General features: G+C 51.2%; 1 protein-coding gene across 13 annotated transcripts in view; it reads left to right on the forward strand.

Annotated features, from left to right (window-relative positions):
- Positions 1 to 25,457, forward strand: part of Epb41l1 (erythrocyte membrane protein band 4.1 like 1) — a 132,394-nt gene that overhangs the window by 77,680 nt on the left and 29,257 nt on the right. For 10 of the 13 annotated variants that reach the window (XM_052722678.1, XM_052722680.1, XM_052722679.1 and 7 more), the window contains 11 exons: positions 72 to 176; positions 685 to 727; positions 4,078 to 4,153; positions 9,448 to 9,666; positions 11,859 to 11,946; positions 12,447 to 12,599; positions 16,267 to 16,364; positions 16,598 to 16,773; positions 18,165 to 18,313; positions 19,294 to 19,329; positions 21,560 to 21,742. In XM_052722678.1, the coding sequence (XP_052578638.1) occupies positions 72 to 176; positions 685 to 727; positions 4,078 to 4,153; positions 9,448 to 9,666; positions 11,859 to 11,946; positions 12,447 to 12,599; positions 16,267 to 16,364; positions 16,598 to 16,773; positions 18,165 to 18,313; positions 19,294 to 19,329; positions 21,560 to 21,742 (1,326 nt within the window). The remainder of the gene's footprint in view (positions 1 to 71; positions 177 to 684; positions 728 to 4,077; positions 4,154 to 9,447; positions 9,667 to 11,858; positions 11,947 to 12,446; positions 12,600 to 16,266; positions 16,365 to 16,597; positions 16,774 to 18,164; positions 18,314 to 19,293; positions 19,330 to 21,559; positions 21,743 to 25,457) is intronic. The other 3 variants (XM_052722672.1, XM_052722682.1, XM_052722671.1) reach the window with 2 other exon arrangements.

Here is a 25,457-nt window from a genome sequence, read left to right on the forward strand (position 1 = left end):
GGAAGCTGGGTCAGCCCCCAGCCCCACCTGCCAGTACGCCAGCCTCACGGTAGCTCTTCCCTCTCCCTCAGAAGCACGGCCGGGGCCAGGTGCTGTTTGACCTGGTCTGTGAGCACCTCAACCTCCTGGAGAAGGACTACTTCGGTCTGACCTTCTGTGATGCCGACAGCCAGAAGGTACCTGGCTAGGGGTCTGCCGTGGCGGGTGGGCAGGGAGACGGTCCCCCAGACCTGCGGTAGGCACCCTTGGTTTCTACATCAGCAGCCCTGACCACTCCCAGTTCTCTGACCCACCTCCCTGCCCCCAGTCTCTTCTAAGGTATTCCCAGACAGGTACCTGGAGACCTATGATGTGGCTGTGTGGGCTCCCTGGGGAGCAGAGCAGTCCTCAATCAATGTTTCTTCCCACCCTGTGGTGGGGCGTGGGTGGGCAGACTGCCTCACTCTCCTTCTAGCTAAGTACCTGGTCACTGTGGCCGTCTCAGGGCAATACCAGCCTTGATGCCATGACCAAACCCTTCTGGGAATCCAGACCTCACTCCCTAGTGCCAAGTAAATCAATCTCGGCAACAATGTTCCCCATGAGAGTCTGTGGCTGGCCACTTCCAGGTAGTCATCTCTCCCAGTCCCACCTGCCCACACCCCCATCTTCCTTCTAAAGGATGAATCTTTGATTCTCTTCCAGAACTGGCTGGACCCTTCCAAGGAAATCAAGAAGCAGATCCGGAGTGAGTTCTGGCTTGTGGCTGGTGGTGTGTGGATGGGTGGGCAGGGCCTACTTTGGAATGTGCTCCTGGATCCCCATACTCCTTTGACGAGTCTTAGAGAAGGCAGGGCAGGATGATGTTGTCTGAGGCCCAGATAACAGAAATGACAGTTCAGAGCCACGCTGCAAATTAGTAAAGAAGCTGTAAATGCATTCAGGAGGTCAGCTCTGCAGAGTCATCCAGGACAAGGGGACAAGCAGATGACCTGGCTGCTGTAGTAACTAACAACCCTTAACTTAGGTCTGGAGAGTGGCGGGCACTTAACATAAGGTCACAGAGCCAAGTGCTGGCTGAGCCAGTCTTGAATCCTGGCCTTTGTCTTGCTCTCTTTTGAGTGCCTGGGGAGGAGGCAGAGGAGCAGGTCAGCAACCTGTCTTTCCTGGCCCAGAGAGAAGAAGAAGCATGTTGGGAGGGATGAGAAAGCTTTCGCATAGTAGAAGGGGGAGGTTGGTAGCCTCAGCAAATGGGCCTGTTGTAGGTGGCGAGCATCTCTGCCTCCATCCCAGGCCCCACACACCCTGGATATGCTTGAGCTCTTCGGGCTTGGACTCTCTGGCCCCCTGGCTGGGAAGCTGTAGCTGAGTCCGTTGCCATGACAGCAGGCAGCTGGCCCAGGGAAGCCAGCTGACTCTACAGGAGGGCTTGAGGAGATTTTCTTCTAGGTTCCTGACAGTTGGAGACAAAGAGGCAGGCGCATCGGCAGAGCATACTTCTGTGGGTCAGCAGGGTTCTGGGGCTGAATTTTAGGCTGTCTTCTAGTAGTGCCAGCCCTGCTGGGAGGCCAGCCTTTCATGCTTTGAAAGAATTGGTACAGATACAGTCAGCCAAGTTGCAGAGTTTAATAAAGACCAGTAGCCTGGAAAAGAGAGGCCGAATGGCCAGGCCCTAGGGTCATTCCCCAGAGCAATCCTGGAGGCCCTGCCTGCCTGGCTTGACACATGGACTATTGTTCCTGTGACAGCTCAAGCCATAGCCTTCACACCTTGTAGCCTTGATCCTTAGGAAGGGCCTCCTCTAGAGGCCTGGGGAGTTGGCTCTGTGGGCAAAGTGCTTGCTGCCTAAGCCTTAGGGCCTGAGCTCAGATTCTCGGCAGCAAAGTAAAGCCCGTTGAGCAGCGCACGTTTGTAGCCGTGAATCCTAGGGGCTTGCTGTCCAGCCAGCCTAGCCACACTGAGAAGCTCCAAGTTCAGTGAAAAACTAGCCTCAGAAAATGAGGTGAAAGTGGATGACCCAATCCTCGTGCCATGTCGGGAGCACTAACTGGACTCAGGGTGTAATAAAGGAAGAAGGGAGGACATGAAGGTGAGAAGGAGGCGTGTTGGGGTGTCGGGCGAGTGGGGGTGGATATGACCAAGACACACGTATATATGGATGAAACTGCCAAGAGTAAGTAGGGCTGAAGGGATGGCTCGGTGGTTAAAAGCACTTGCTGCCCTTTCAGAGGACCTGGGCTTGATTCCCAGCACCCGCCATCTGTAACTCCAGTTCCAGGGGGAATATGACGCCCTCTTCTGGCCTCTACAGGCACTGCATGCGTACGGTGCACTTAACATACAGGCAAAACCCTTATATGTATAAAATAAAAATAGACCCTTAAAAATAAAGATAACAGCTGGGCCATGGTGGTGCATGCCTTTAATCCCAGCATTTGGGAAGCAGAGGCAGGCGGATCTCTGTGAGTTCAAGGCCAACCTGGTCTACAGAGTGAGTTCCAGGATAGCTCGGTCTACAGAGAAACCCTGTCTCAAAAAACAAAACAAAACAAATAATATGGTAGATAGCATTAGAGGAAGACATCAACCCCTGGCCTCCACATGTACATGAACAAGGTAAACACACACACACACACGCACACACACACACACACACACACACCACACACACACACACACACACGCATGCTCACACACATCCCCTTCTCTTTGCCTTTGCCCCAGTCTCTGAAAGGCCCACGTGTTCATCCCAGTCCTGTCCTTTGTCCTCAAGGGAGCAGTTTTGCCTGCCTTCTGTTGTTGGTCACATCCCCTCACCCTGGGCGGTGGCTTTATGAGCCCTTGTGTCCTGGACTTCAGAGATAGGTATCTCTCCCTTCAAGCCTCATTGCCTGTCACTAAGACACCTTGGACAGTTCCTCTGAGTCTCTGATTCTTCAAGTGGACTTCAAATTGGCAAGTGGACTAGCCATTCCTGCCCCATGAGCTGGGAGTGACTGCAAGGAGACACACCCTTAGACATCACCAGACACAGTGGCTGTTTTCTTCTGGACACAGCTTGGATGTGAATTCTAGCTCAGTTCCTACTTCTTGTGTTTCATAACTGTTCCGTGCCTCAGTTTCCTCTCTGTGGAGTGGGGTCATGCTAACACAGCTTTGGGGCTGCTGAGAGGGTGAAATGGGGTATCACGTGTATGACGCTCGCACAGTGCCTCCTCCAGTGCTCCCAGCACGCACTGGCTCTGAGCACTGTCTACGGGCCCTGCTGTTCTTCCTTAGATCGGGCTTGTGTCTCTTGAGACTCTTTCTAAGGAGTCTTTGTGATTGAGAGCCTGGGGTTGGATGACTAGAGTTTGGAAACATGTTCTCTGTTACCAATTAGTTGATTGATCCTTAAAATCTTTGTCTATGAAAAGGAAACTCAGGCTGGGAAGGTAGCTCACTGGCAGAGTGCTTGCCTGGCATGCTTGTGGCCCTGGGTTGGAGCGTGAGTGCCGTAAATAACACAAAACCAACCAACCAACCAACCAACCAACCAATGAAAACCTCACTCTCAGGGTGATTATGAAGTTTAAATCCCTATGCCTGTGGGGAAAGCTGGTCGCCTTTGTTGCCTGGACCTCCATGTTCTTAAAATCATCGTTTAGTGAAGCAATTCAGTGTATACGTGTGGCGTGCACGGTTGCTTTTCTTTCTTTTTATCGTCTTTCCTATTGTTAGCTCACAACTCTCTAAAGAAATATATTTTATTATTTGTGTGTATGTGTGTGAGAGGAGCAGGGGGAAGCGTGCCACAGCACACATCTGGGGGTCAGAGGACGATTCTCAGGAGTTTCTCCTTGCACTGTGGGTTCCAGGGATTGAACTCAGCTCATCAAGCTTTCCTGGCAGGTGCTTTTACCCACTGAGCCACTTCGCTGGCCCAATCACAAGTCTGTTAGCCTGGGCCTCAGTTTCCTTATCCATCAAATGGGAATTATGTTCTAGGATTGGATTGTCTAGAGGGAAGTCTATGGGAGGTTGCTCCCAGGCTAGTGCATCTGGGACGGCCACTGGGATGACGCAGCCTTTCTGACTTTTCCTCCCTTTTCCTCTTAGGCAGCCCCTGGAATTTTGCCTTCACAGTCAAGTTCTACCCTCCTGACCCGGCCCAGCTGACAGAAGATATCACTAGGTGAGGACTGTGAAGAGAGGGAGAGATGGGCTGGTCCTGTGGAACTGTGAGTGGAGCCAGGCACGCCGACCCTGGGAGATGAAGGCTCTCTATGGTGGGAGTAGCAAATGCAGATGCTTCTCCCAGACAGACCATCTCAGGACCCAAATGCACTGACTTTAACCCCAGGGGAGATGTCAGAGGGGTCCCTGGGGTCCATTGTGCATTTAAAAAGACAGATGTATCTAAAATGGTTGTTGTGGTCTGACAACATGGCTTATCAGGTAAAGGCTCTTGCTGCACAAGCCTGGCACCTTGAGTTCAATCCCTGGAACCCATGTAAAGAAGGAGAGCCGGGCGGCGGTGGTGGTGGTGCCCTCGGGAGGCAGAGCCAGGCGGATCTCTGTGAGTTCGAGGCCAGCCTGGTCTACAGAGTGAGATCCAGGACAGGCACAAAACTACACAGAGAAACCCTGTCTTGAAAAACCAAAAACAAACAAATAAATAAATAAATAGATAGATAAATAAATAAATTAAAAAATAAAATAAATAACAATAAGAAGAAGAAGAAGAAGGAGAAAACCAGTTCCACAAAGTTGTCCCCTGACCTCTATATACATGTCCTAGCATCATTACCCTGCCCCCCCCCCACTGCTAATATATTTTTAATACTTAAAATGATTTCTGTCAGGCTCTGGGAAATCACTGGCCTGTGGAAATTGGGCCTGAAAGTTGAGTAAAGTTAGATATTTAGATATTTGTGTTTGAAAAACCACACATTTTAAATCTTGACGGTAAATACAAGCTTTTTCTAATCCCAGAGGGGACCAGTTTGTGGTGTTGAGAAGGAAAGAAGAGAGGCTTGTGGGGGGGAGTTTGGTCCTCTGTGCAAGTCGAGTGTGTAGAGGTGAAAGGAGGCATGTGGGCCCCGTGGAGGCCGCCTGGGCCACCGGCGTGAACATGGACCACATAGTTCAAATGGCCTGAGATTGGCAGTGGGGACAGAGCATCCTTCAGGGTAGGAGCTTGCACGGGTTCATTCTGCTTCTGGAAAGCAGAGCAAGGAGAAGGCCCTCTGTTCAAGTCCTGTCAAGACAGGGCCTCATTACATGACATTCTGCTCTAGCATCATTCACATCATGAGACTTACACCCAAAGTAAGACATGGGCTTGGAATTCTGCAGAGGATGGGACTGCTAAGCTGTCCTTGCTCTCTCCCACTTTTCTCTCTTTTTTGGGGGTACTGGGGCTTCAACCTAGGACCTTGTGCATGATAGGCAAGCACTCTACATGAGCTGTATCTCCAGCCCTCTTTTTATTCAAACACTTTTAATATTTATTTTTATTTATGTGTACATGTCTGTGTGAGGGTATGCCAAGTGTATAGCTGCCTGTAGAGGCCAGAAGTGGGTTTCAGATCTCTTGGAGCTAGCATTTCAGGCAGTTGTGAACCACCCTACATGGGCTATGGGAACAGAACCCAGGTCTTTTGGAAGAGCAGTGTGTGCTCTTAACCACTGAGCCATCTTCCCAGTGCCACTTTTTAAGAAATTTTGAGACAGTCTCACTAAGTTTCCTGGGCTGGCTTTGAACTTCTGACCCTCCTGCCCCAGCCTGCTCAGTCTGAAGTTACAGGCCTGTACAACCAAGCCTGGGTATTAGGTCCATTTTTAATGCCTGATACCCACTGACTAAGTAATATACCAAGTTCAAGATGCTGCCTCTGGCCTTGGGAGAAACGACAGATGTTCCTAGAATAGAGCCGGTCTCAGGCCTTGGCTTCATTAGTCCCACTCTGAGCTCTGAGGTCTGCTTGGGGCCAAGGTGACAGCAGCCATATCCTAATCCAGAGCTTTAGGCCAGCATAACCATCAGAGTGTATCCTCTCTGTGCCAGACCCTGGGTAATGGGCTTCCAGGAACGCCAGGAGGAAGGTTAGCCCTGTCCAGCACAGATGGTTCCAGAAGGTAGGGTTGTAGGAGCAGCTGATTTAGTCAAATATAGTGAGTCCCAAAATAACCTGGTCAGAATGACAAATTGATTGAGATGAAGGATTGGCTAGAGTTCTGGCAATGATTTTTGAATTTTTAGACTCTTGAACAAAATGTCACAGACCCATGCTGGACTCCTGTGATGCGTGAACTTGAGCACACGCTGATACTGCACGTGACCATCGCCAGGGCTTTGGCTCTGACTTTGAAATAATGTCACAGAGCACTAACAATTCTAAGTCAAGGCACTTTGAAGGAAGAGACTTGGGCAGTTAGTTTGCCAAAACATTGGCAGAACATGACAGAAAAGGACAAGGAGACAGCCCTGGCTGACGGTGAAGCGGCCTGTGCCTTGCGTCAGTGACCAGTGGCTGCAGAAGCGACACAAATGACTTAAATGGTGAAACCATCCAACTGTGAATGTAAATTGCAAAAAGTCACAGCCTGGTGGCTGGAAATGTTCTTTTAGACCAATTTGGTTTCTAAACAATTCACTTATGGCTGGAGGCAGAAGAAAGTTTGGGGAGCGGGCCAGCGAGATGGTTCCGTGGGTAAAGGTACTTGCCACCAAGCCTGATGACCTGAGTTTGATCCCCAGGACCCAAATCTCCTCCCAAAGTTGTCCTCTGACCTCTGCACACTCTGTAACCTGCACATGCTTTCTTTCCTCTTTACACACACACACAGGCACACACACACACAACACACTCACACACACACACACACACACAAATGAATCACTGTAGAAAAACTGTTTGGGGAGAGCTTGGATAGGCAGGTCCGCCTCTCTGGGCTGTGGGATACAGTACAGAGGTTAAAGTGTGTGTGGAGAGTTGTGCCGACATGCGACATGGAGGCGTTTCTTTTCTTTTCTTTTTTTTTTTTTAAAGAAATTTTTTATTCATTTTACATACCAATCACAGATCCCCCTCTTCCCTCCTCTCACCCCTCCAGCCTCCCCCCCCCCCCCGCAACCCATCCCCTCCTACAAGAAGATAAGGCCTCCCATGGGGGCTCAGCAGAGCCTGGTACATTCAGTAGAGGCAGGTCCAAGTCCCTCCCCCTGCCTCAAGGCTGTGCAAGGTGTCCCACCATAGGTAGTAGGCTCCAAAAAGCCAGCTCATGCACCAGGGATGGATCCTGATCTTACTGCCTGGGGGCCCCTTATGCAGATCAAGCTACACAACTGTGGAGACATTTCTTATGCCACTGGGTGTGACAAAAGAGAGCTCTAGAATCAGAGGTAGCATTTGATATTATTTGCATATTAAAACCCCCATAAATTAAAGCCATATGCATTTCTGTGTGTTTGTGGGGGAGGAATGTCTAGAATACCGTGCAAATAACTGGTGGCCTTAGAGAGGGAGCTGGGAGAGGAGCCATCAAGAGGAAACTCAGAGACATCTCTAAAGTTTCTTCCTTCCTTCCTTCCTTCCTTCCTTCCTTCCTTCCTTCCTTCCTTCCTTCCTTCCTTTCTTTTCTATTTTCATCTGAGAATATATTAACTTGCAGGGTGGGAGATGCAGCTCAGTTGTAGAGTGCTTGCCTGGCATGTAGGGAGCCCTGGCTTCTATCCCCAGCACTGCATATTAGGTGTGGTAGTGCATGCCTATCATCCCATCACTTGGGAGGCTGAGGTGGGAGGATTACTTTGGGTTATGCAGTGGTACCCTGTGAAAAAGAAAACCCAGAACAGATTAGATTTCATAATTAAAACTACATGATAGCCGTGCATAGTGGTACATGCCTATAATCCCAGTGCTTGGAAGGTTGAGGCAGGAGGATTTGTATACAATAACAGGCTGGGATATATCATGAGTTCTGGGCCAACCTGGGTTACATAGTGAGACTCTGGCTCAAAACCAACTAATTGGGCTAGGGAGGCAGTTCAGTGGGTAAAGTGCTTGCACACAGTTATGGAGCTGAGTTTGGATCCTAAGAACCCACGTGTAGTCAGACTTTTTCATCAGGACTGCTGGCTCCCCAATAATGACATGGAGACTTATTAATTATAAAAGCTTGGCCAGTAGCCAAGGCTTGTTACTAACTAGCTCTTAAAAACTTAAATAGCCCATTTTTATCAATGTGCTTTTTGTCTCGTAGCTTTATTACCTTTACTCTGTACTGCCCATGCTGCTTCCTCTTCTTATGGTTAGCGACTTCCTGCGATTCTGCCTTCTTTTTCCCAGTGTCCTCTCTGCCCCAAAAATTTTGCCTAGCTATTAGCCATTCAGCTTTTTATTAAAACAATCCGGATGACACATCTTCACATGGTGTAAAGGAATAATCCACAGCACCCATGTAGAAGGACAGATGTGGTAATGTGTGTGTAATCCCAGTGCCCCTGTGCTGAGGAAGTCGAGACAGGAGAATCCTCAGAAGCTCCAGGGCCAGCTATGTTGGTATACACGGCAGCAAACAACAAAAAGACCCTGCCTCCAACAGGGTGGTAGGCAAGGATCAACAATCAAGATTGCCCTCTGGGGCTGGAGAGATGCTTAGTGGCTAAGAGCATTTGTTGCTCTTGCAGAGGACCCAGGTTCAGTTCCCAATTCCCACATGGTGGCTCATGACCATCCATAACTCCGGTGTCAAGGGATCTGACATCCTCTTCAGATCCCAGTGGACGCCAGGCACACACATTGTACACATACATACATGCAGGCAGAACACTCATTCACATACAATAAAATAAATAACTCTAAAAATTATTCTCTGGCCAGGCAGTAGTGGTTCACACTTTTAATCCCAGCACTCGGGAAGCTGAGGCAGGTGAACATCTGTGAGTTTGAGGCCAGCCTGGTCTACAGAGAGAGTTCCAGGACAGCCAGGGCTGTTACAAAGAAAAACCCTGTCTTGAAAAACCAAACCAAACCAAAAAGCAAAAAGCAAAAACTTGTTATCTGACTTCCACAAGCAAACCATGGTATGTGTCTTCTTGCACACACATCTTACACACATACATGCACACTTACACAAAACAAACCAATCAACAAAAACGAATAAACAAAACTACAAGTCATTTTCTCCTCCAAGGGCCAAACCAGTAGTAGTCCTGTTGAGCTTGGAAATGAATTATAAATCTTAGAAATTCTCTTAGAATAGAAAAAAAAATCCTCAAATTCAGAAATGAACAAAAATACTGGAAGTCACTTGGCATGTCTCAAAACCTGTTCGTAGGACACACCACTCATTAGCAATGAATGCCAGTGTCTATGGGTGCCATTTTCCAGAGCTGATTTTGATTGGTTCCAGCAACCCAGCTGTCAGGGTGTGGGCCACCGGGAAGTGTAGACCCACGCCCACCTCTTTCCCTGTCTCCAGGTATTACCTGTGCCTGCAGCTCAGGGCAGACATCATCACAGGCCGGCTGCCCTGCTCCTTTGTCACGCATGCCCTGCTGGGCTCCTATGCTGTGCAGGCTGAGCTGGGAGACTATGACGCAGAGGAGCACATGGGCAACTATGTCAGTGAACTGCGCTTTGCCCCAAACCAGACCCGGGAGCTGGAGGAGAGGATCATGGAGCTGCACAAGACATACAGGTGAGTGCCTGGCAGCCCGCTGCCTGCAGCCCCCCTCTCAGGTTGAAGGGCCGGGCCCTGAACGCTGTGTTTTACATATGCCACTTGACACTGCTCCTGACATGAGGTGCCTGGGAACAGGACATTTCCATGAGGTGGGAATAACTGGGACTGTCTGTATGGCTGCAGGTGACTTGGATCTCAACTTCTTGAGTTCCTGTGGGGGTAAAATTCCCTGTCCCGAGCCTCTGGGGATCAGTTTTTGTTTCTCAGTTATAATAATGGTGGCATGCCTCTGGGGCAGTGAACTGATGCAGAGGTCTGGGCAAAAAATCTGAAGTTTAAATGCCAATACCAAACCTGACTGTGCCCCTTTCTCACCAGGGAATGTTGACAGGTCATTTACTTCACTGCGCTTTGGCATGGTCAGCTATTCAGTATGATGCTGGTCAACATGCCCCACAGGGTTATTAAGGAGGCCACACAGCAAATATTAAAGCCACGTCACGTGTGGGCTGAGTGTCGCTATCCATCAATCGGAGCATTTGTGTTGTTGATTGCATACTTTGTTGAGTTGTTGATTGCATATTTGTTGAGTTGTTGATTGAATACTTTGTTCTGGAGTTAGAAGATAATTGGCCAGATGTGTGATTGTGGGCTAGTTACTGAACCTCTGTAAGCCCCATTTTCACCTATAAATACACAGGCTGAGATGATGAATGTTGTTTAGCCGCTGGTATTTGAGACAGCAGAATCTTACACTTCCTTGGCCTGCAGATATTAAATACCCATAACACATCTAAGTAATTGCAACAATGGGAATACAGTCCACTGCCATTTCCCAGTGCCTGCTCTGCAGAGAACACTACCTACCCCTGAATCAAAATGATCAGTAGGGTCCTTTAATCTGGAGGTGCTTTGGTCCAAGCTCAAGGTTGTTATGGGAACCTGATGTGAAAATACATTCTAAAGAGTACAGTGCTGCACCTGTGGGAGGGACTCCGATGACATTGTCTCATCCCTACGCATGGAGGGAGTGGGGAGGCTTGTGTGCTGTGGGCTACATCTGGAGAGGAGGATCATGGCCAGATGTGATGAGTTCATATATGGGGATGAACCTGCTAGATGCAATGGATGCTGGGCCAAAGATGGTAAATAAATGCTCTCAGAGATTTGCACATCAACATTGCTGGCTTCCCACTGACTGCCATGGAGTCATGCTGAGTGGGAGACAAGCAGTCATGGCCACCAGACGTAGGATGAGGGTGACGCCTGCTGTCTGCTGTTCTTGCCTGTCCTAGATAGCAAGGTGGCCTGGAGGTTTGTAAGAGGGATAGTAATTCATAGAAGGACAGATCAATATGTACTTGATCATTGCCAGCAGTGGTCATCATAACTTTGAACTTAAAGCATGGTGACATCTGGCATCCATGAATTCCACACAGAATCTCCAAGGCGGTCAGGGCAGAGGAAATGGAGCCATAGCATGCAAGAGACAGACTTGCTTTTGAATACCGAGTCTGGAGCCACATTGCCTAGAGTTAAGTCCGGACACTGCTGTTACTTAAAAGCGGTATGCTCTTCAGCAAACTCATGAATCTCCCCCGGCACTGGCTGCCTCATCTGAGAGTAGCACCTGCCCCACGGAGTGGACAGACTGAAAGGCTGCATCTAGGTCAAACAGTAAGCAGCGCCATAGTCTTTGATGATGCTCGCTGTGAGTGTCAATTGCAGCCTGAGCTCCCTGGCAACCAGAGCAAAAATGGAGCTCGATTTCCAACATAACTCATAAGAAAGGAGCCTGAGGGCCTGTACTAAAGGGAGATTAAGTGGCACCGGACACTGCTGACTTCTGAGGGTGGTGTGAGGAGCCCTTGGGTGATTCTAATGAACACTCCTTCCTTAGTGGTCTTCCCGGACATAGGAAGCAGGATGTATGAGCTTCGTACTTACTTTGATGGGAACAAAAATCCTAACTCCTAGTCTAGCCCTTGTCTGCTTCCTGGATAAAACAAGACTGGACCTGACTGTGACAGAAGACGGGCTTGGTGGACTGAAGTAGAGGAGCTCTCAGTCCTGTCCTGAGGGCACAGGAGAGGGCCTCGGGCAACGTTCAGCCACCTACCTTTCTGGGATGGCCAGTTCCGGTGGTGCAGCCAGTTGGACTCAGCCTGGCCTTTACCACGTCCCACAATCATCCTTTCTTTCCTCAGGGGCATGACCCCGGGAGAGGCGGAGATCCACTTCCTGGAGAATGCCAAGAAGCTGTCCATGTATGGGGTTGATCTGCACCACGCTAAGGTACCAGAGTCCCAGCAAGCCCTTACCTTAGGTGCTTCCTGGGGAACTATGGCCCCTCCAGAGCTAGTGTCCGGATTGTTTTGCCTCCAGCGTGGAACCTTTGGGGTTCTCCTTTCTCAAAGTTAATAACTTTTTATTCTCTCAGATCTTTATCATCTCCCCCTTGGATTCAGTTTCCTCTCAAATCTAGTAGTTTGTATCACCACTAGAATGGGCGTGTGTGAGAGACAGACCGAGGCCTTAGCTTATTTCTGTCCCAGTAGCGTGCGGCACATGGCCACTAAATGTTTGTCGAGTGACTGAATGATTGACAGAGCCAGTGACTGAAGGAGTGGGTGGTGGATCCATGACTAAGTAAGAGAGAATGTCCTGATGACTGTGGGGAATATTAGTCGAGGGACTCCAGCCTGCCCACTGGAGCCCATTACAAGAGGAGCAGAGTGGTAGCAGGCTGCCCCTGCCTGGCTCAGACTCCCATCCCGTGCTCTCTCCTTGTGCAGGACTCTGAGGGAATCGATATCATGCTGGGTGTCTGTGCCAACGGCCTGCTCATCTACCGGGATCGCCTGAGAATCAACCGTTTTGCCTGGCCCAAGATCCTCAAGATCTCCTACAAGAGGAGTAACTTCTACATCAAGATCCGGCCTGGGGAGGTGAGCCCGGCCCGAATCCACTCTCTTTGCTTACCACCTGTCTTAGTTACGGTTTCTATTGCTGTGAAGAGACACCATGACCATGGCAACTCTTAGAAGGAAAACATTTCACTGTGGTGGCTCGCTTACAGTTCAGAGGTTCAGTCCGTTATCATGGTGGGGAGCACGGCGGCATGCAGGCAGACGTGGTGCTGGCTACATCTTGATATGCAGGCCACAGGAAGTCGACTGACACACTGGGCAGTACCCTGGGCATAGGAGACCCCAAAGCCCACCCCCACAGTGACACACTTCCTCCAACAAGTCCATGCCCACTCCAACAAAGCCACACCTCCTAATAGTGCCACTCCCTATGAGATTATGGGGGCCAGATACATTCAAACTACCATACCCTCCACTACTTGGTGTTTGACTGAACCTAATAGAGAGGACCCCAGCAGCTGGCCTGGGTTTTTCCTACCTAGAAAGCATGAACAAGGTTCTAGGGTCCATGGAAGATGGATCTCCTTCCTCCCTGCCTCTCTACATAGACTACACACCCTGGACACATGACTTCACATTTTGTTTATTTTATTTGTTTGTGTGTGCGTGCATGCATGCACATACATGTGCATATGTGCTGTGATGCACATGTAGAGGCTGGAGGTCAGGTCCTGTGGACATTTTGCTATAGTCAGTTTTCTCGTTCTACCACATTGGTCCTGGGGAATCGAACTTAGGTTATCAGGCTGAGTGGCAAATGCCTTATCTGCTGAGCCATCTTGCCAGCCCGGGATGTATGCTTTCAAGCAACATGTGTGCATGTGAACATGTACACTCACACATATGATTTATGAGCAAAATTAGAGTGACACCCCATGGATTCAGAACACAGAAAAGTTAATACATGTCTGTCTGCATGCACAAATTTGCCTGTGTGCAGTCGCCCACTGTGTCTGTACACCCAGACACGCCCAGGCACGTGATAACACACGTGTGCACACAGAGGCATGCACCCACTCCTCTTTCCCTTTTACTGTAGGGTCTCATCAAAAGCCCTTCTGATTCTGTTGCTAGAGTAACCATGACCCACCTGGCCCTCCTCACCACTGTGCCAGCCACAGCAGTCCCTCTCTGTCACCTGTGTCTCTACACGGTCCCTTTCATTGACCTCTTTCCCTTATATCAGCTCCTGCCACCCACCGCCATCCCGTCACCCACCGCCATCCCGTCACCCACCGCCATCCCATCACACACCGCCATCCCCTGTCACCCACCGCCATCCCATCACACACCGCCATCCCCTGTCACCCACCGCCATCCCTGTCACCCACCGCCATCCCTGTCACCCACCGCCATCCCATCACACACCGCCATCCCCTGTCACCCACCACCTTCCCTGTCACCCACCGCCATCCCTGTCACCTACTGTCATCCCTGTCACCCACCACCATCCCTGTCACCCACCGCCATCCCTGTCACCCACTGTCATCCCTGTCACCCACCGCCATCCCTGTCACACACCGCCATCCCCTGTCACCCACCGCCATCCCTGTCACCTACTGTCATCCCTGTCACCCACCACCATCCCTGTCACCCACCGCCATCCCTGTCACCCACTGTCATCCCTGTCACCCACCGCCATCCCTGTCACACACCGCCATCCCCTGTCACCCACCGCCATCCCTGTCACCCACCGCCATCCCTGTCACCCACCGCCATCCCATCACACACCGCCATCCCCTGTCACCCACCACCTTCCCTGTCACCCACCACCATCCCTGTCACCCACCGCCATCCCTGTCACCCACTGTCATCCCTGTCACCCACCACCATCCCTGTCACCCACCGCCATCCCCTGTCACCCACTACCTTCCCTGTCACCCACCGCCATCCCTGTCACACACTGCCATCCCTGTCACCCACCGCCATCCCCTGTCACCCACCTCCTTCCATCACTTTGAACACCTGATAGACTCTGCCATACTGGGGAAAGACTTGCTTTGGCTCACTGTTCAGGAGGTTTAGTCCATATCGGATTCACCCCGTGACTCTGGGCTCATGGAGAAGCAGCACGTCATGACATGAGGGCATGAAGATCTAGAGTGGCCATGCGTGGTCAAGGCATAGAGTAACTAAGGAGTAGACACCAGCATTTGAGGACACACGCCAGTGTCCAGAACTCCCAGCAGGCCCCACTTCTTTTTTTTTTAATTTTTTGGTTTTTCGAGACAGGGTTTCCCTGTGTAGTTTTGGTGCCTGTCCTGGAACTCACTCTGTAGACCAAGCTAGCCTGGAACTCACAGATATCCGCCTGTCTTGCCTCCTGAGTGCTGGGATTAAAGGTGTGCACCACCACTGCCCAGCCAGGCCCCACTTCTTAAAGGCTTCCGTTACCTTCCGGATGCACCACACTGGGGATGACGTGTTTGGCACCTTCGCCTTGGGGGACATTGTGGACCCCGCTATAGCATGACCCCGTCCTTCAGTCTCAGCACTAAGCTCATGCATGTGGAGGACAGTCCTTTTTCTGACAGCTCCGCCCAGGCCTGCCCAGCAGATCATTTCCTCTCAGAGCTCTTACCCACATCTGCAATGATCTTACTCATTCTTCTTCCGTGTGTGTGTGTGTGTGTGTGTGTGTGTGTGTGTTGTATGTACATGAGTGTGTGTCTGGTGTGTACATGAGTGTGTGTGTGCATAAGTGCATGAGTATGTGTGTGGTATGTACCTGAGTGTGTTTATGGTGTACATGAGTATGTGTGTAGTGTGTACATGAGTGTGTGTGGTATATGGTGTGTACATGAGTGTGTGTTTAGGTATATACATGAGTGTATGTGTATAGGTGTATACATGAGTGTGTGTATGGTGTGTAGAATGTACATGAGTATGTATGAGTGTGTACATGACTGTGTGATATGTACACAAGTATGTGGTGTGTACATGAGTGTATGAGTGTGTAAATGATTGTGTGATATGTACATGAGTGTAGTGTGTACATGAGTGTGTGTGTGGTTGTACATGAGTGTGTGTGTGAAATGTACATGAGTGTGTGTGTGAAATGTACATGAGTGTGTGATATGTACATGAGTGTATAGTGGGTACATGAGTGTGTGTGTGTGTGTGTGTGTGTGTGTGTGTGTGTGTGATGTACATGAGTGTGTGTCTGTGTATGTATGTGTTCAGGTGGGGGCCCAGGGTTGATGTTGGAACTCTATCTCTCATCCTCAACTGTTCTCCCACCTTATTCAGTGAGCAGGGTCTCTCAGGCAGAGCCAGAGTTCACCAGTATGGCTAGTCTAGCTAGCCAGATTGCTCTGGGGTCCTCCTTCTTCCCCCTCTGGGGCTGCAATTACAGGTGGCCTGCCACACTCTTCGGCCTTTTATGTAAGTTCTGGGGATTTGAACTCAGGTTCTCATGCTTGTGAGGCAAAGGTTTCCCCACTGAGCATCTCCCCAGCCGTATTTAACTATTTTGAGACCTCCTGTTCCCTAGAACCTTGTGTGTTGATCCCTCCAGTGACTCCAGTGTTTAGCACTGGATCTGTCACAGAAAAGGGCTCAGTCCACCCTGTTTGCATGCATGAACAGGCTGAAGTTACACCTGTGTGAGGAGGAGGTGAGTAGGCGGGCTGGTGGCAAGGGTGGCCCAGGCCTCATCTCTAACCCCCGCTTCTTGGCTTCCCAGTACGAGCAGTTTGAGAGCACCATCGGCTTCAAGCTTCCCAACCACCGCTCAGCCAAGCGGCTGTGGAAGGTCTGCATCGAGCACCACACGTTCTTCCGGTGAGTCAGTCGCCCCTGGGTGGGATGAGAGGGATAAGAGAGCCTGTGAGGGTTCAGGGGAGCAGGAAGCGGCGTCAGCACAGCCAGCCCCACCTTCCCCTAAGTCTCCCCTTTCTGCACTATGCAGTGTTGTAGCTGGTGGGACACTGGAGTGGAAAGCCTGCGGTGGCCTGACTGTGGACGTGGCGGTGCAGGCCTGATCCCCCTTCCTCATCTCCACTACTCTGTTCTAGGCTGGTGTCCCCAGAGCCCCCACCCAAGGGCTTTCTGGTGATGGGCTCCAAGTTCCGGTACAGCGGAAGGACCCAGGCACAGACCCGACAAGCCAGCGCCCTCATCGACCGGCCGGCACCCTTCTTTGAGCGTTCCTCCAGCAAGCGATACACCATGTCCCGCAGCCTTGATGGAGGTACGGCCCAGACTGGAGCTGAGGGGAGAGTGGTCCTTGGGAAACGAGGTGTGAGAACATGGCAGGTTCTCCAGAATACACGTGGCTGTTGTGGTAGACACTCCCAAGGGCCTTTGCACCAGCCAGGATGATCTTACAAGCACCACTGCTCCTGGGCAGTGTCGTCTCTGTCCCACCGGGATGTGACATATACTCCAGGACTTCTCTGGGTTGTGACCTTGAGGGGTCCCATGTTCTGCCATCTAATTTCCTGGGTCTTTGCCCAAGAAGCTCAGCAGCACACAGGTTGACATTCTGCCAGTAGAGTGACATCGTGTGGTTTACATGAAAGAGAGAGGATCTGGTTTGGCCCTGGCCCTTTCCTCCAGGTCCCATTCCTATGCCAGAGCTAAATGGAACCTAGATTGAGGGGAGGTGATGACAGAGGTCAGCCCAGAGTAGGGGAACTTGTGGGGAGCAGAAGCCTGGATTCTCATTCTGCAGGCTGGGTTTCTTGTTTTGACATCCTGAAGGGCACCTCATGGGACCTTCTCCTCTTGAAGCCTCAACCTCTCCTCTGTCAAGTGGAGGTAGTAATTCCCAGGCTAGCCCACAACACAGAGCAGTGTAAATCAAGCCAGGCAGTGTGTAGGAATTGGCACTTTGCAGAGGGAAATAGCCCCGAAAGGAGAGGCAAGTTGGCATCTCTTTTTAATGGCGGCCAACCCAAAGGATAACGTGTGTGCTCTGGTTGTCGCCATGATGGGGTTTTGCAGCTTTTTTTCCTACTAATGCTCAGTCTGCAACCTTTTGGGTTGTACCCAGGGCCGGTACAGTCTCTAAGCCCACCGTTCTTCTGTTCAGAAAAATATTTTAGAATTGTGGCAAGTGAGACGGACATTACAGGAATCCCTTTGAATTTTATTAATCCACAGAGAAAGCAAACCATTTGTAAGCTTCTGCTACCACTTGTAAAAGCTAGTCTCAAGATATCTGGATATTGCTAAATAATGATATATCAGGGATTGCCCAAGGACCACAACCCAGACAATGTTTGCTGGGCCAGCATGGATGGAAGACTCGCTCTGGGCCAGACACTCTCTGAAGTACTTATACACCTTAGTTTATTGGGTCCTTACCTCGTCTTTCTGACATAGACACTACTTAATGATGAAGAGACTGAGGCCCAAAGGGATTGTGTAACTTATCCACTGTCACCTAGCCAGGAAGGGTTGGGTTTGCGACTCTAGCGCTGTAGAAAGTAGGAAGGAGGGCCGAGGGTGGGAAGCAGCTTTGTCCAGCTGTCCAGGGTGAACAGTGGGTTGCAGTGGGGAAGCCTGGGCAGTGGCTGGCTTTCTGACTGTACACGGGAGATGCACACACAGTCACTTCGCCAACTCTGCCTACCTTAGCGGAGTTCTCCCGCCCCGCCTCAGTCAGTGAGAACCATGATGCGGGGCCTGATGGTGACAAGCGGGAAGACGATGCTGAGTCAGGGGGACGGCGATCAGAGGCCGAAGAAGGAGAGCTCAGGACCCCCACCAAGATCAAGGAGCTGAAGGTAGGAGCCCACTGAATTGCCATGTGCCTTGTTCCCAGGGACCTGAGTGGTGGCCTGAGGCCTACACTTAGCCTTGGCCTTCACATGTCCTGATTGTATGCAACCCCCCTGCTGTGGGGCACACCATGAACAGGACCTTGGCCATGGGCAGCACTCCACACCTGGACATGCAGAGTAGGGTTGGGGTTGGAAGTTGGCATGCTTTCCCCTTTTCGCCCATCTTCCCTGGGTTGCAGGTGTTTACCTCCTGGGAAACTCAGACCCTGCCCCCCTTCACTTACTCCTTGTATCCCCTTTAACTGGGGTCTGGCTCCCTGTCTCCTCTCCTCCCCTGAGCATGACCAGGTCACCAAAGGCCTCAGTGTGAAGTGTAAGTGTGTCCTTTTCTGCAGCCCCACCCTCACTCTGGACATACGCATCCCCAGTGTGTGTGTGTGTGTGTGTGTGTGTGTGTGTGTGTGTGTGTGTGTACATGCTCCTGCAGGCACACAAAACCCAGCATTCACTTTCACACCTCCACACCCCAGCATGACTTAGACTCATGCATAGACATGATGATAGCATGTTCACATACACAAAGCTTGGCCTCACACAGGCCAGGTGTGGCTTCCTTGGCTTTGCTACACAGTCCTCTTCTGCAGTGTGAACACAGGCCCCTAATCACATCCTCACTGTTACAAGCAGCTGGACACCCCGGACACGGACACACACCAACCTGCGAATGTGGCTCTATCCACTTGGACTCTAGTCCCCTGTCCTCTCCTTTGCCTTCCTGGGATAGCTCCCTGCTTCCACCCCAGACCTTCCTCTGACTACCTCATTACCTATTACCTTAGCAGCTTTCCTGTCCCGCACTGCATGGTGGGATTGGGTGTGAGTGCACAGGGCTACCCTAGCTGGACCAGGCTGGTTGCGATGTCTCTAACCTGTGTATTCTACTGACCCTGCTGGTTCCTTTCCCTCCTGCCTTATCCTACCAGCCGGAGCAGGAAACCACGCCAAGACACAAGCAGGAGGTACTGCATGGACCATCCCTCCCTTGATAGCCATTCAGATCCCCAGTTCATTCGTCACCATCTCACTCTGTCCCCAGCTCACCGTCCCTGGCACCACCTCGGTTTCAGCTTCACTTCTGACCACCTTCCACACCCTCTCTTCCACTGTCTTCCTTTCTGGTCCCTGCCTTCCCCATTAAGCTCATGTCCAGCTCCCAGGACAGATTCTAGTCCCATCCATGTGCCCGCCCTCCACCCAGTGACACTCTTTGCTGGGCCAGGTGATCAATGCTTGCTCCCCGTCACCACCCCCCATTCCACTGTGTGTTTCCATTTAGCTCCTCTTTCCACTCCCTCCCTCCCCTTCCTGAGCATCATCTTCTCCCCACTAGCACGTTTGGCCACACCTACATCTCATCTGTGTTCTTCGTATCTCTTGACAACCAGATGTGGGGGTTGGGCCTGGGTGGGGAAGGAGGAGCCCTCAGGGCACAGGATGCATCTGCTCAGACTCCAGCCCCACTGCCCTCGGAGCAGGCTGTCTCCCTGGACAGCTCCTCTCCTTCTCTTCTCGCATCTTCCTGTTCAGTGATGATGCCAACGTCTGCCTCCCACCCCCACTTCTTCCCTCTCACAATATCCAGGTCTCTCTAGAGATGCAGTTTGTTCTTGGGCTGCTGAGAGCAGGCCACAGTCAGGGCCCAGCTTTGGCATCCTGAGATCTGGTCTTTAGCCCAGCTCTGCTGCTGACTTTGGGTCTTAGAAAGGCTCCTTGGACCCTGATCCCATCCACACAACAAGGCATACAGACTACTCCCTGTGACTCCAACTATACCTGCTTCATTTTTGTGCCAAACCTTGACACTCATCCCTTGGTTTCTCCAAGGCCTTTAACCTCTAGGGACCCCAGGACCCAACCACTCTCCAGCTTCTGGGAGCACAATTCACCACAGGGCCAGCAGGCCATTTGGGATCATCTCGGGTTAAGATCCACTCACCATTGAAACCTGTTCTTACTGTCTGTGCACACACACTTGACCTCTCAGACACAATCTGTGGTCAGCTTAGCCTGGGAGGGAGGCCTGAGGTCCAATCTGGTGTCTGGGGAGAAAGCAGAAGCCTCGGTGGGGTTGGCTTTCTTCTTGAGAAATTTGGGGAGCAACTACAGTGATTCTTAGATGCCAGGGATGAGCCCAGGGGAACAGTCTAGCCCTGTCCAAGGGCAAGCTTATCTTCCAGGGAGTTCTCCTCAAATAGCCTTGCAGACACAGCCTTTGGGCCGCCAGCCCACTGTTTTTCCCAGAAGCAGGCCGGTGGCCGGCACTGGCAGTTCTCTGTGGCTCCTCGGCACTGGGCCCAAGCAGACCGCTCCCTCTGTCTGCAACACTGGCGTGGATTCACGTGTCATAGATTAGTGAGCGACACTCCCGGGCCCCCAGCTCTACCTGACTTGTCCTCCTGCCGGGCCCTGAAGCTCACCTCTTTGTCCTCACCTCTAACTTCTCACCCCACACGAGTTTCCCTTCCACCCCAGCATCCTGGTCTCACTGATGGCATATGACTCTGTCTACTTAAAGAGTCAGGACTCAGAAGGCATCTGGAAGGTTCTGTGATGGAGAAGGCAGAGAAGGCTGCAGAGTCTTTTCCTGGCCCCGAGTAAGGGAACAGGGCCCATTTTTCTGGACAATCCAGCTTAGGCATATCTTTATCCCAGGCCTCCATGGGGCCTGAGCAGTTGGATGGGGGCTCTGGAGAGCCTAGACCAAACATACTGTTCAGTACAGTGGCCCAAGTCTTAAGGAGAGGTAGGAGCCAGGATTCAAGGGGGTTCTGGGAGTCCAGCCAGCGAGCCCGTGCAGCTCAGTGAACACACCAGGGACTTCTCACCTCGGTAGATGCTGCCCGCTGTGCCTGGATCATAAACAGGAAAGTCATCTGTGTGTCTGACTCCATCTGGGCTCAGAGCACAATGGGAACTCACCCAGACTTGAGGGTTGAGGGAGTTGAATGTTCCGGGGAAAGGTGGGCAGGGGAGAAGAGGAGGTGACTTCGCTAGACTGTCCTCTTTGTCATCCAGGCACCCGTGACCCCGGTCAGTGCATCGTCCTTGCTCCCTTGGCTCCTTGGGTTATTATGAGGGTAACAGTGTCAGGATGGGATGGTGGAGGATGGTGATGCTAGTCTTCCTGTGCCTTCTTCGCCTGCTCCATGCCACTTACCTTACACCTCTGCCCTCTCCTCCCATGCCTAGTTCTTGGACAAGCCAGAGGATGTCCTACTGAAGCACCAGGCCAGCATCAATGAGCTCAAGAGGGCCCTGAAGGAACCCAACAGCAAACTCATCCACCGCGAGCGAGATCGGGAGCGGGAGCGCAGGCTGCCCTCGTCGCCCGCCTCTCCCTCCCCCAAGGGCACCCCTGAGAAAGCCAGTGAGGTAGGTATCCTGCCGAAGCTCTCAATAGAGATCTTGGGTAAAGAGGCACAGGGTAGGGATAGGGGGTTAAGTATACATTTACGTTCATCCTCCACACAAATATGTGCCTATTGCTGTCTTAGGCCGGTGGGATAGGGAGGCAGGTTAGGTTGAGAAGGTCAAATCCACTTAACTGCTGGGTCCTAGGGACCATCTTAAAACATGAAAAACTCCAATACTCCTGGTAACTTGGTGTAGTACCCCTTCAATCAAGCAAAGAAAAATAGGGAAAGTGCTTGTTAGAAACGCAGGCTCGGCCGGGCGGTGGTGGCGCACGCCTTTAATCCCAGCACTCGGGAGGCAGAGCCAGGCGGATCTCTGTGAGTTCGAGGCCAGCCTGGGCTACCAAGTGAGTTCCAGGAGAGGCGCAAAGCTACACAGAGAAACCCTGTCTCGAAAAACCAAAAAAAAAAAAAAAAAAAAAGAAACGCAGGCTCAGGGACCCCATGTGGGACCCACAGAAGCAGCTGTTTGCCAGAAGAGCCCTGGAACCAGCCTTTTAAACAAGTGTCCTAGTTAAGTCCCTTGCATATGCAACTTTAAGAATCCTAGAAGCCCTACCCAGGACCAGCCCCTTTGGAGCGTGTGAAGGTACAGGGAGACATGGTCCCTGCTGGAAGTGGTGACTCTGTATAAACCAGACTGCTCCTGAGGCTTTCTCAAAAAGACCCCATGTGTCCTGCCCTCCAGGGTGGAAATCTAGGAGTATTTTCTCAACTGAAAAAGACATAATTTGGGGAAATCCTGTGTTTATATTCTCAAGCTATTATTTTTAGCAATTGCTGAATCTTGGCAGGATTTACCCCAGTTTCTCTCTTGAGCTGCTGCTCACTGGTCACCAGATTGATTGTGGTCTAAACTCAGGCTCCTGGTTCCATTACCTGTCAGCTGGAGGGCTCTGGCCTTGTTACTTCTCTCCCTGAGGCCCTGTTAGGTGGAAATGTTTATAGGGATGTTGTAAAGGTCAGATGGGATAATGCTTGGAGAGGGACCACATGGTCACCATGCTGTCTGGTATGAGCTATTTGGTGTTCCTTATGGAGTCCCAGGACTCAGCCTTGCAGATCTCCAAATCAAAGCCGGACCCTGGGAACTCTCTCTGTTCAAAGACCTCCTTTTACTGAGACCCAGAGAGACGAAGAATGACTCAGCATGATGGCACTGCTTGTTCTGTTCCCCATCATTGAGTCTGTCTTTCATTCCCAGCCGACTTGAGGCAAGATCAGATGTAGAGTCGGTTGGTTGTGTACGTGCGTTCTCTCTAGTGCTTTGGACATTGGTGAAGCAGCCATGATTTAATGTGTAGAGTGTTAATTGAACTGGTCTCACCATGGTCTGAGCCCACCAGATAGCAGAGGGTTTTCCTTGTGAATTCCATGGCTGCCAAAGTCACACAGTTAGGGATGCCTCGGGGGCCCTGAAGGCTGATACCCTAGAGAGAAAACGAAGCTCTGCGCCTGCTAGCAGAGGGGGCAAACGTAAACATTGTGACACAACTTTGCTAACTGCACGTGTGTTGATCAGCTTTTGTAGTTACCAGGATGCACATGGCCCCCCGGGCTGTAGGTTGGACAGGCCTCTGAGGGCTTCTGTGACCCCAGCATAACCAAGACCTCAGACTGGACCGGGGTTGTGATGTCGTGAGCTGGTACACTGCACTCTCCTCTCGACCCCTCATTCCCTAGGGAAAGACTTGACCAGTGTGACCTGCTAGCAGTCCTGAGATGAGTCAGGTCTTGGCTTGACTGCAATTGAAGTGCGATGTCACCAAAGGGTGAGATGTCAGCAGAGGCAGGAGCGGTAGCTGAATGCTGGTGTGCTAGGGCCTGGAATTGGGGCGTGTGCCCCACCTGCTGGTCATAACTGGAGCTGCAGGCAGAGGGACCTTAGTAAAGATGGAGGTTGTTCCAGCCATCACCTCCTTAGCCCTGAAAACTGGTCACCACTCCTGGGAAGTAAAGGAACCCCGGTTGGAGTTATGAGCCATTTAGAACTGCCCTTCGTGCCCCTTGGCATTTATGGGTTCTTGAAGATTTGCAAAATGGGGAGGAGCTATAGACAAGGACTTGATGCTGTTCTTGGGTGAGTAAGGCCACCTCTGTGAGCCTCCTTGCATAGGCCATCTGAAGGGGGCCAGAATGTCATGCCATTGGGAAGTCACTGGCAAGGCTAAGTCAAACAATGAAGATGGAAGTTCCTTGTCCCCCTAGGAAGTGTTGAAGTATGGGGCCACTGCTGAAGGTGACTAGAATCCCTGGCCCGGTATGGCTCTGTGGAGGACTCTTTGAGGACACACCACCCAGAACTCCCAGAGCCATCTCAAAGCTTGTTGGGTCCCGCCCAAGCCGAGGGGAAAGCAGCAGGGACTTGAACAATTCCCATTGGGCAAAGGTTTTAGTTTGAAAGACAATTGTGTGTGGGGTGGTGTAGCTGTGTATGTGTTCATGTGGCTATGTGCACGTGTGCATTACACATGTATGTGTGTGTGCATTCGCGTGGAGGCCAGAGATTGACATGGACTGACTTCCTCCGTCTTTCTCTATTTTTTTTATTATAGTTTTATTATTTGTGTGTGTGTGTCTGTCGTCTGTCTGTGTGTGTGTGTCTGTCGTCTGTGTGTGTGTGTGTGTGTGTGTGTCTGTGTGTGTATGCAGTGTGTCTGTGTGTTGTGTGTGTCTGTGTTTGTGTGTCTGTCTGTGTGTGTGTGTCTGTGTGTGTATGCAGTGTGTCTGTGTTGTGTGTGTGTCTGTGTGTGTGTGTGTCTGTCTGTGTGTGTGTGTGTGTGTGTGTGTCTGTGTGTGTATGCAGTGTGTCTGTGTTGTGTGTGTGTCTGTGTGTGTGTGTGTGTGTGTGTGTCTGTGTGTGTGTGTGTGTCTGTGTGTGTGTGTGTGTCTGTGTGTGTGTCTGTCTGTGTGTGTGTGTCTGTGTGTGTGTGTGTGTCTGTGTGTGTGTGTGTGTCTGTGTGTGTGTCTGTCTGTCTGTGTGTGTGTCTGTGTGTCTGTGTGTGTGTGTGTATGCAGTGTGTCTGTGTGTTGTGTGTGTGTCTGTGTGTGTGTGTGTGTCTGTCTGTCTGTGTGTGTGTGTGTGTCTGTGTGTGTGTGTGTCTGTGTGTGTGTGTGTGTCTGTGTGTGTGTGTGTGTGTGTGTCTGTGTGTGTGTCTGTGTGTCTGTGTGTTGTGTGTGTCTGTCTGTCTGTCTGTGTGTGTGTCTGTCTGTCTGTCTGTCTGTGTGTGCAGTGTGTCTGTGTGTCTGTCTGTGTGTGGAGGTCAGAGGACGACTTTTGCGAGTCTCTCCTTCCTCCGTATGGGTCCTGGGGATTGAACTTCGGTTTCCAGGCTTGGCGCCAGGCACGTTCACCCCCTGAGCCATCTTGCCAGCCCCTCCACTGTATTTTTTGAGACAAAGCTGCTCACTGAGGTAGAGCTCACTGATCCAGCTAGGCCGGCTGGTCTGTGAGCTCCAGGGATCCGCCTGGCTCCACCTCCCCCAAGCTGGAGTTACAGACGTGTGCTGTAACAGCTGGGGAATCTGTTTTCACAGGGGCTGGGGGGCTGACCCCAAATCCTCATGCTTGTGCGAGCACTTTACTAATTGTGGCATCTCCTCGGCTTCTCAAGGACAACATTTAAAAGATAGGACTGTGACCCCAGCTACAGGTTCATCATGGCCTAAGCCCG

Source organism: Peromyscus californicus, unplaced genomic scaffold, assembly GCF_007827085.1.
Source record: "Peromyscus californicus insignis strain IS unplaced genomic scaffold, ASM782708v3 Scaffold_7__1_contigs__length_154581171, whole genome shotgun sequence".
In the NCBI taxonomy this organism is placed as follows: Eukaryota; Metazoa; Chordata; class Mammalia; order Rodentia; family Cricetidae; genus Peromyscus; species Peromyscus californicus.